Here is a 10,970-nt window from a genome sequence, read left to right on the forward strand (position 1 = left end):
TGTATTCTACTTTTAAAACATCTTTCCAACCATATGCATTTTATAAAAAACGGTTACAAATGCTTTTGTTTTGACCAACTCGTCCGATCCAAGGCAACGAGTTCCTTTAACATTTTGGTTGGCAAAAACAAGGAAACATTTCGCTGTTTTGTACATGGCTAGTGGCTGCTTGACGCAGACGCGTTTGCGCATCTACCAAGTGCACAACTCTATGGCATTTGCCAACTGCTAAGTGCACAACTCTATGGCATATATGCCAACCAATAGGGTCTGTACGCATACGTGAATGTAACATTCATTTTTCATTTTTTAAGGGAAGGATCAGGACAATATTGTAACAGAGCTGCCAACATTTGCAACTTGTCAATCAGGTAGATCGTGTACAGCATCAGGGAGATGCAAGGTTGTAAATGTACTCATACGTTGACTACATTTCTTCAATCAGTAAAATAGAGTTAACAAATTGCAAGACACAGATACTGAACACAATCGGATACTTTTTTTCATACTATACAGGCTGATCTATAAAACCATCATACCAAAAAAAAATAAAATTGAATCTCAGAATGTGCTATAGAACCCTTTGATACACCATAAAATATAAAAATGATTTTGTTTTTTTGCAAAAACCACTTTCACAAGAAGTACAGAGATTGATCTTTACGTAAATTACGTAAACTGGCTCCCAAAATGTGAATCTTTTAAACAACAGATAATAACAGATGAATGGGGTCAACTTAATGGAACACGTTGCCTTGGATCGGTCGAGTTGGTCTTTAAAAAGCGTTTGTATCCATTTGTTATAAAATGGGTAGAAAGATGTTTTAAAAGTAGAATACAATGATCTACACAAACATGCCTCCAAATTGCACGGTTTCCCTTTTACCTCGTCGACTTACAAGGCCGGCCATTTATGAGAGTCAAAAATTTTACTCCCATAAGTGTAAATTCGCGTGTAAGTAAAAGAAAACCACGCATATTTGAGGCAAATTTGTAACCAATGCGTTTTATAACAAACGATTACAAACACTTTTCAAAGACCAACTCGACCGATCCAAAGCAACGTGTTCCTTTAAGTGCACTTTTGTAAGTTTCTGAGAATCCCAAATTGTTTTTGCCCTTCATGCCTTTACAGGCAGCTGAGCAATGTTCTCTCGTCAAATGCTACCTAAAAAACCCGAGGAAATGTAAAAATTCTCTGCCAGTGGTCAGGTAGGTTATTTCAGTATTGAAAAGTATTCCTACTTCTTGAATTTCAGACAAGTGAAAAGGCTGATGGACTCGTAATATGACAAACTAACTCGGCCCCAATTCATGGCTCTGCTTACCATAAGCATAGAATCTGCGCCTGTGGAAGCAGGGAATTCTGTGCTTACATCAAGTGTGTTTCACGAGTTAGCGGGGAATTTTGGCTTGAGCGCGTGCGTACTCAAGGTTACTAGGCACTCTGCGCTTACACAGCTATAGAAACTCGGCGCTTGCCATGCAAGCAGAGTAAGGTGATCGTAAGCGCATAATTCCATGGTAAGCAGAGTCATGAAGTTCGGCTCAGCAGCCGATTTCACAAAATGCTTGAATTACTCCAATCTCGAGTTAGGACGAGTAACCCGTCCTAACTTAGGATGGGATCAATGCGTCCTAACGTCTTCGGATACGGAACTTAACTTGTCCTTAGTCCAAAGATTAATCCTAAGTTTGGTGAAATCGACGGCTGGTCCTGCTACCCAGTCGCTAAGAAAGTTAAGGGCAAACCCTGCTGAGCATAATGTAGGCTCCTGATGAGGCACAACTTTGGTGTACTGACACAGTGAGACTAGACGCAACTGATGTCTCTATTACTTAGTGTTGACGAGGGCGCCAGCTCCGCCCCCAAATCCATAACCCTTAGGGCCAAAGTTCTTCCCGTAGCAAGCTGTAACAAATAATAATAAACTTGATTATAGAAGACAAAACTACTAGAGCGGGATTTGAACCAACGACCTCCACATTAAAGGCAGTGGACACTATTGGTAATTGTCAAAGACTAGCCTTCACAGTTGGTGTATCTCAACATATGCATAAAATAACTAACCTGAGAAAATTTTAGCTCAATCTGTCATCGAACTTGCGAGATAATAATGAAAGAAAAAAACACCCTTGTCACACAAAGCTGTGTGCTTTTAGATGGTTGATTTCGAGACCTCAAGTTCTAAATCTGAGGTCTCGAAATCAAATTCGTGAAAAATTACTTCTTTCTCGAAAACTATGGCACTTCAGAGGGAGCCGTTTCGCACAATGTTTTATACCATCAACTTCTCCCCATTACTTGTCACCAAAAAAGCTTTTATAATAATAATTATTTTGAGTAATTACCAATAGTGTCCACTGCCTTTAACGTGCCGGCACTCTTCCAACTTAGCTGTCTAGCCCTGTGTTGGCAGTCTCCCTATTTTGGCAATATCCTTGTATAGCAGTATCAGAAACCATACAGCCATGAATTGCTGGCTATCCAGGGATCTCCATGGGGCAAAATCTCCTGCCACACCACAAGACTCAACCAACTAAGCAGTCTAGCCCTACATATTATGTTGGCAGTCTCGGAGTCTCCCTATTCTGGCAGTATCCTTGTTTGGGGGTGTGTGTCAGAAGCCATACAAGCGTTAACTGCTTGGTAGCCAGACCTATCCATGGGGCAAAGTCTCCTGCCACACGGGGCTCAACCAACTGTTTTTTTTTTCATTTTAGTTGGGGGGGGGGGAGGATGGGGCTTGAGAGGTCAGAAGCCATTCAGCTGTTAACTGCTAAGAACTTATATATTTATTTTATAGAATGTTTTTAGTGCTTTCTGTTTTTTTTTTTTTTTTGTCTTACTTGATGATACTCGTTAGTGGCGATTATCCACTGTTGGTCATAAATAAATAACTAAATAAATAAATAAACAAAAAACTGCTATAACCTACTCACATTTACAGAACAATTCGCCATCTTTATCACTAACGGTGGTAGAGTCCAGCTTCTTGTTGCAAGTTTTGCAGTTGAAGCAAGTTTTGTGCCATGTCTAAAGGAAACAAATCAACAATCACAGAATAAAGTTTCAGCATCAAACAATGTTAGCTGTTGCAAATGGCGCACCACAGGCCTTTGAGTGGACCTTTAAAAACAATAGCTGAAAAACTATGTATAAATATGATTGTGTAACGTCGACTGGGTCGACCCCGGTGTGGCGGTTTCAACTTTCCGCTGTGTTCAGTTTTCCGAATGACCAAATATTGTAGCATCACGTCATGCGATGCCTGCGCACAGCAAACGAAAGTAGTCCATTTTTAGTGCCAAATTGAGTCGTCCGTTACCCTCCGGTAGCTGTCATGGCGGCGTCCACGAGTCGAGTACAACTAGCGGCAAACGCGTGGAGTTGTTTTATATGCATGCAGAGTGTGACCTGCCTAAAGTTGTACCCATGAATACATGTAAAGAGTGGGGCAAGATATTATGTGACTACACAGAAAAGAATCGAAATATAAACAATTTGGGGTCACTGCTGAGAGAACTACAGTACTCGCCAGGGTACTCCCAGCAGTATCTGACAGGTCACCCGGAAAACTGAACACGCCGGAAAGCTAAAACCGTTCGAACAATGTGATGATATGTCCGACTAAGTCACCCGGAAAACTGAACACGGCGTAAGACTGAAACCGCCACAACGGTCTGCCCCCGGTACATTCAAATAGCTTTGACGTCACTCCAGGGGGTCACCCGAGTCAGCCCCAAGTCCCCTGCTTGTGGAATGGGTCACTTGGGGCTGGCCCGAGGTGCATCACCAATTTTGGTTTGTTTGTATTTTGCACTTACCAGTCCTGCACCAATCATTTTCTCAGCAGCGTAAACGGCTTTTGAGCATCGTGGGCACTTGTCCGCACTGCCATATTTTGAAGCCCCTGCGACAACCGCCCGATGACCAGCCGGGACGTAAGAGCTCTCACTGGCTGGCTTACTCCTGGAATAAGCAAGGTGTAGTGACCAATAGTCAGGACTCTTATAAAATACTGGACTGCAGGCCTAAAGGCCCGGTCCCGCTGCAGCGATAACGAGAACGCTACCAATAACGACGCAAAGAGAAGGCATTCTATTGGTTGAATTGCTCCGCACAGGATACAACCACGCTTATTCAACCAATTGAGGGCGTGTATTGATAACATTTTCCTTCTTGTTTTCGTTATCGAGGCATTTGTGACCAGGCCTTAGGGCCGCTAGTTTAAGTTTGGGGCCAGTAAACTTTTGACAAGACAAGTCCGTTGGTCTTGGTGTACGAGTTGAATATTGTATAAATATAAATTCTCGTTAGCGAGAAATACGGATTTGTTATAAACACATGTCACGGCGAACAGCAAAAACAGGAGTGGGTTTTCCCATTATTTTCTACCGACTCCTATCTCCGATTGAGCCTAAATTTCTACAGGATTGTTATTTTATATATAAGTTGTGATACACGAAGTGTGGGACTTGGACAATACTGCTTACCAAAAGTGTCAATTGGCCAAAAATTTGATTTGTTATTGTACTGCCTTTAAGAAAGGAAGGAGGAGGGCCTTTTCTTCCCTTTTTTTTATACAAAATAACAACTGGACACATTTTTAAAGAGTACTGCCTCCCCAGGGGCTTTATTTTTTCATTAAATGTTTCGTCTGAGATCCTTAAAAAGTATCTTTTTTGTTTGTTTTTTAAAGCAAAAAAGAAGACAGCTACTTAAAAGGAAGTCGTCAGGGACGTTGGACAGTTTTTCTTGTGTGTTTTGGGGGCCTAATGAGGAATAGTTTAGGAATAATACATCACTGTTTAGGAATAATACATCACTGTGTACCTGTCAAAATGCAGAGTATAGACGGTGTGACGTATGTTTACATTCAAACGGCCCTCTGTTGACAAAACACTGTATACGTCAAGTTTCGCCGGGCACTGAGTTGCGTAGTCATAGTAAGATTGTGTACACTTTCTAGCTGGCTGCCAAAACACAAAGGCTTTGCCCGGCGGTATGCGCGCGAATCGTGTTATGGTTTTCGTGTGACGTCAGAGGTCACATCGTCTATAAGTTAATGGCTATAAATAAAACTTTGATTTATTATATTATCTTTCTAGGCCTATTTTTTTCGTTGGTCATCATCATCATCATCATCCTCTTGGTCCATCATGGGGGGCGTAGAGATGCCCAACCAATGCGTTCTGCTGCTGGTTGCCACAGCTGCCCAGCCCAGGACTTGAAGTCCGCTTCCAGTGAGTTGGCCCACCCAGGTGCTGCGAGGTCGGCCTCTTGGCCTCTTCCAGGCCGGGCAGTGGCGGGATCCGTTGGTAAAAAATACAAAACTGTAAAAAAAATTGTAAAATTGCATACCCGATCGCGCCTCCAGTGCTCAACACACCCGCTCCTCCACCGTAGCCATATCCCTTCGGTCCAAACTGCTTACCATGGCAAGACGCACAGTAGAGTTTGCCATCATGGTCCTTGACTGTCGTGGAATCCAACGGTTTGCTGCAATCCGCTGGAAAAAACAGAGGAAGATACACAATTGTATTTTGTTTTGCTTCTTACATTGCTTAATAGTTGTTCTTTTGTAGAGTAGCTATGAGCGCTGCTTGCGACGGATACCGGTGCTTTAAAAGTTATTACATGTATATTGTAATATTTTATCTTCCAGTATGCGCAAATCCACCAATCAGAAGCTCGAACTACTAGGGGGATAAAAACATGCTACGACCTCTGTGTTATATCCTTCTTCCTCTGTTTTTATTACACAGTGCGTATCAATGTGAAATGTCATTTTGTCACGCTCCGTATATGGACAGCGCAAAAATTACATTCTAAACTTTGAGGGCGTGAAATAACGGTCTGAAATTTTAAATTTTGCGCGTTGCAAGTGAGACTAGAAGATAGATTTGTTATCACACTTGAATAGAGCTTGTGTGATAACTTAATTATAGGTACTAGTGTCATCGGCCTCAATTGATTGTGTATAAGTTATCACACAAGCGCGAGTGATATACAGAAAAATATAGCGCCTCTGCGTCCCATATCCAATGAGGCCGAAGACCGAGTTGGATATGGGACGCAGACGTGCTATATTTTCCGTATTTCCACGAGTGCGGTTTGATAACGTATTTATCTTCAAGCAAACTTGGCGCGTGACATAGAACACACAAGACGCACGGTAGTGATATTAGCCGTGCAATATTATACAAATATTGACTGCTTCGAGTGCTATGGTTAAAAACTATGACTCCCTCGGTGATCCCCGTAGCATTCTATTTTCCCTCGGCGAGAGGGAAAATAGAATGCTACGGGGATCACCGAGGGAGTCATAGTTTTTAACCATTGCACGAGTAAAAGCAGTCAATATTTGTTTTATTACACCCCAAACATTTCTAAATACTGTAATGTTATTATTAAGGTACAGACCTGAATGCTACAATCCACGGACGACGCGAATACAGATTGCATACACTTTTACTTACTGTGTTGCATGTAGTGTCGTGCAATTCGCAGTGGTTACAGACTATTAATTTATAATCCTCGTACACGCACAGGACGTCTGGGTATTGCACGCCATGTGCTAGTCTGTCGGACTAGCGCATGGCAAACCGGCGCTCTATCACACGGCCGTCGTCTGGCAAAACTAAGACATGTCATGTGACGCCCTCTAAACCAATGAGCAGGCAGAATACTTGCAAGGGGTGTTATAAAGGTTTTTATCACCACTCCATTCTGCCAATCTGATTGGTGGATTAGCGCGTAATTGAAGATAAAAGAGTTAAACCTTACAGCATTTGAAACAGGCTTTATGCCATTTACTTCCAGCTGCTACAACTTCCTCAGCGAAGTAGACGGACTTGCCACAGGCCCCGCACTTTGGGGCTCCTCCGAACTTGGACATGATGATGAACTTTTAGAGATTCCTGCATAGTTTATAATATTAAGTAACAACAATTATCATCAACATTTATTAAATCTTAACAGATGGTACATTTGCAAAGCTGATCAAAGAATATTACCCAAGAAGACACTGTATATATAGGGCTATATAGGCCTACATAACATGTACATACTTGCCCTGAATTCTGTGAAAAAAAAGGGGATTTGAATCCCACTGAGTGATTTCCCTGTGATTTTTGTTCCCAGAGTGGGAACATCGGTGTATGGGTAAAAACCAAAAGGTAATTTTTTATATTTAAATCATTTTGCAGTACCTCTGCTGCTAAAGCATATGATTCAAACTGCCTCTATCTGGGATTCTAGCTACTTCCTGGCAGTCTCTGTCACTGTGTCTGTGGTTTTTTTTTATTTTTATTTTTTTATTTTTTTTTACAGAACTCTGGAAAGTACTTAGCCCAGGTTGGACTCCTCCGTTGCAGGCAACGCGACGGAGTCCAGGGTATAAAGGTTCCGTATCGTCTCGATACGATAGCCGGACGAAACCGAAATAGTTCTAGTAGGAGTAAAGACCAGCCACCATGGCCAAATAGTGGGTGGGGCTGGCGTACAAGAAAAACCAAAGCCGATCTTTCATTCTTTGTCAACTCAATGTCAACCATTGAACTAATCTCATGACCATTATGTAGGAATTCATACATGTACCTCTAAAACCAAAGACTAATGGTTGGTTAAACTTACCTAGACAGTTAACTGGTTGTAGTTCAGGTTTTGTGTACAATTATCGAGCCTCCTTTCCCGTTATAACGGCGCCAGTTCCAGAGCTGTATTATCATACTATGGTGGCCCTGAAGGGACACCGCCAGTCGTGAATATTTTTTGCGACGTCGTGAATATTGTTTTTGCGACGTCGTCAATTTATTCACGACAAGTCGCGAATATTTTGGCGACGTCGTGAATTTTTGTCACGACAAGTCGCGAATACTTGTGCGACGTCGTGAATATTTGTGCGACGTCGTGAATATTTGTGCGACGTCGTGAATATTTGTGCGACGTCGTGAATATTTGTGCGACGTCGTGAATTTATTCACGACAAGTCAGACAAGTCGCGAATAATACTGTGTAGTGTCTTTGATGGTAGCCTTGCTCAAGGCAGTCGCATTATTCGCTCCGAAAAGACGCAGCTGTAAACCCACCCGCCGTATACCCTGTGCATGGTGTGTGCGATCACACCGAATGACCCACCCGTATACACACTGTCACATCGCACGAATACTGTTCACACAAGCCATCGCACTCGTACACCACTAACCGCATGCGGAGGCCGTCAGGCCGACAGCCTTGTCGGGTCTGTATCTTCCCGTTTTAATGTGTTGTATTGAAAAAATTCCAATAGTGGACGAAATTGGGGGGGGGGGGGGCTCTAGGATATGCTAGTATGCAGCTCATGAATATTTACATCGTTCGTCAGACCTATCAGACAACACGGGATGTGAGGCAAATGAATTATTCATTTTGACGTCCAATCACGCACTTCACTTATCACGACCTTTGGACCCTATCATGCGTCCGTGGTGGTGGTGTGTGAGGTAAACATGTCTCGTCTTTCGCGGGCATTATGGTAATGAGCTGACCGTGAGAACTCTTCGCTTATTATAGTAATGAGGTCAGTGGCTTCAACACAGATCCTACAAGGCTGTCGGCCTGACGGCCTCCGCATGCGGATAGTGTACGGGGGCATCGTGTCGTGCGATGTTACGCACAGTGAATACGGGTGGGTTTTACGCACAGTGAATACGGGTGGGTTTTTATACAGCGGCGGTCTTTTTTCGGAGTGAATAATTCGACTGCCTTGAGCAAGGCTACTTTGATGGTGGCTTTTTAGTCGACCCCTAGACTTGACTCAAGGCTGTTGGCGTAGTGTGCCCCGGCCCGGCGCGGCACGATTCGGCAGTCTGCACGCTGTGCATATACACGAACAATGTACATGTATACAGTACATTGTATGTACAGTACATTGTACAGTGAGAATAGTATAGCGAAGTCGTGAGTACGGTCGTGTCTTTCTACCAACCTCGCACACGTTGCTCAAACAACAAAAAGTACTCATGATATCGTACGTGTACCATACAGATGGTACATGTAATGTACATGTAATGTACATAATGCTTACATTAGGTATGTGTGTGTACATACGCTGTACACGTATTAATGCACTGTGTTATGTATGGGGGTGCGCTGGCGGAACAGCAGTGACAGCAGCGTGTGGTGTGCGCAGCTGCTCGCCGCTACAAACAGCGCCCTCTTGTGATCAACCTTCGTCATTTTGCCTATGATCAAAGTGATAGCAAATATTGTGGGAGAGGCATAATATTATAACCAACACGACGTATGAAGCTAAACCGCGAATGGTTGTGATTAAAATACACATGCGCAAGTTGTGATTAGTCTCTTGCAGTCGTAATGTTGTGTTTATTTTTGAGCCAATACTATTTTCTGTATTAAACCATCTAAAGTTCAACCCCGTCATATTTTGTAACGTAACTGCTTTGGGTAAACTGTCTACTGACACCTTTTAATGGTTGGATCATGAATGGAGGTTTTCTTACCCTGTGTTCGCACTATTTCCCAAATAAACAGTGTGATTTGCATATTCATGAATATGCATTTAGGCAGAAGTTCAACCCAGTGTTTTGCATCTCAGTTTGTTAACGCGGGAGGGCGCCAAAAAGCTCTAATAAGGTGCTCATAGATTCATAGCACAACCAATGATTGTGCTAATTAATATTCAAAAGTTATTTTAAAAACTATTTTAAGTATCTGAACCTCTTGAAAACCAATCAAATATATTTTCGTACAACTAATAAAACATCTGATTTCTTCTCAATTTTTGGCAAGTCAGCTTTTCGGAATTTTTGCTTATTAGGCCATACCCCGGAAAAAAAACACAGACAAATAATGTGTTTTTTCCTAAACCGCTGCAAGTATGATCACTTTTTCACTTCCCAAGCCAAATAGGACCAACCTCAAAGCCTACATTTTATCACGTCTCCTCAAACGCTGAAGCACATAGCACCCAGGTTGTGATAAATTGTTATAGGCCCCTAGCGACACAATTAATTGCATGACCCCAAAACAATTATTATTATTAAACAGAATTTGAGGGCATGGAATGATAACCCTGATTTGCGCATGACTTTTGGCCTAAAGTGGCACCCTGACAACTAATGGGGCTTATTCGTCTCTCGTCACCTCTTGGCTATTGTAAAAATATATTACATCAAAGAAAATTGAGCTAAAACAGAACATGAACAAGCATGGACAATTATATAAATTCCCCCTTTTTAAAAACCTTTTTCTTTTCAGAAGAAAGCAACAATAATAAGCCCAAATACTGTGAACAGAAACCGAGACACAAAGTCATTTATTAATATTTGGTCCGTTCCGGCCACGCCCTTCTAATTGTGTTTTTTTTTAGATCTAAATAATTTGTTTTAGTGTTCGGGCGTGAGCAATTTCAAAATATACCAATACTTTTTAGCACTGACAATTAATTACGTAGGGGCTTTGAAAAGACAGGAGAATACGGGAACACAAAGTTAACATAATTACCAGGAATATCACTACCGAGTAAGCATTAATCGTAATAATTATTACGAACCGGTATATCTCATTTACGAAAAACTGCTATGATAGATAACAAGTCATGATAGGTGTATTAGGGGGGCTATAGTTCAAATGAAATGTAAGTCATTGTTGTGACTTTTACTTGAATATTTATAAGATGTAGGCTTTGGTAGTAATTATTGTTACGTTGAATTACAGTTTCTTTCTTTCCTGATAATTAAAAACCGTTTGTACAGTGTTTAACCTCTAGCAAAGTGTTGTCATGTCAAGCAATAACTCAATTGCGACTTTAAGCAGGGCTTCGGTGTAATAGATGAAAGGAAGATAGGGCTTACCTGTTTTTAATAATATAAATCAACTCAACTTTTAAATCACCACACTGGATAATGTTTTAAAAGCATTTTCAACTCGATGCGCTTTTCAGTTAGAAGAGTCGTCTTAGGTA

At 41.8% G+C, this 10,970-nt stretch overlaps 1 protein-coding gene across 1 annotated transcript; it reads right to left on the reverse strand.

Annotated features, from left to right (window-relative positions):
• Positions 1-6: 6 nt before the first annotated feature.
• Positions 7-7,733, reverse strand: LOC139953940 (cysteine and glycine-rich protein 1-like). The gene is made up of 6 exons (XM_071953549.1): positions 7,640-7,733; positions 6,791-6,924; positions 5,366-5,513; positions 3,829-3,973; positions 2,944-3,037; positions 7-1,912 (listed from the first exon to the last, which is right to left on the reverse strand). The coding sequence occupies exons 2-6, from the start codon at positions 6,900-6,902 to the stop codon at positions 1,836-1,838; spliced, it is 576 nt and encodes a 191-aa protein (XP_071809650.1). The 5' UTR covers positions 6,903-6,924; positions 7,640-7,733; the 3' UTR covers positions 7-1,835.
• Positions 7,734-10,970: the final 3,237 nt, after the last annotated feature.

The sequence above is a fragment of the Asterias amurensis genome, chromosome 22 (assembly GCF_032118995.1).
Source record: "Asterias amurensis chromosome 22, ASM3211899v1".
Classification (NCBI taxonomy): Eukaryota; Metazoa; Echinodermata; class Asteroidea; order Forcipulatida; family Asteriidae; genus Asterias; species Asterias amurensis.

Excerpts from the sequence above, each read along its gene's own strand:
- LOC139953940 (XM_071953549.1), bottom strand. The coding sequence starts at position 6,902 with ATGTCCAAGTTCGGAGGAGCCCCAAAGTGCGGGGCCTGTGGCAAGTCC. Across the intron at positions 5,514-6,790 it reads TAAAGCCTGTTTCAAATGCT|CGGATTGCAGCAAACCGTTG; the intron begins GTAAGGTTTAAC and ends TGTTTTTTCCAG. Across the intron at positions 1,913-2,943 it reads TGGCGAATTGTTCTGTAAAT|CTTGCTACGGGAAGAACTTT; the intron begins GTGAGTAGGTTA and ends TATTTGTTACAG.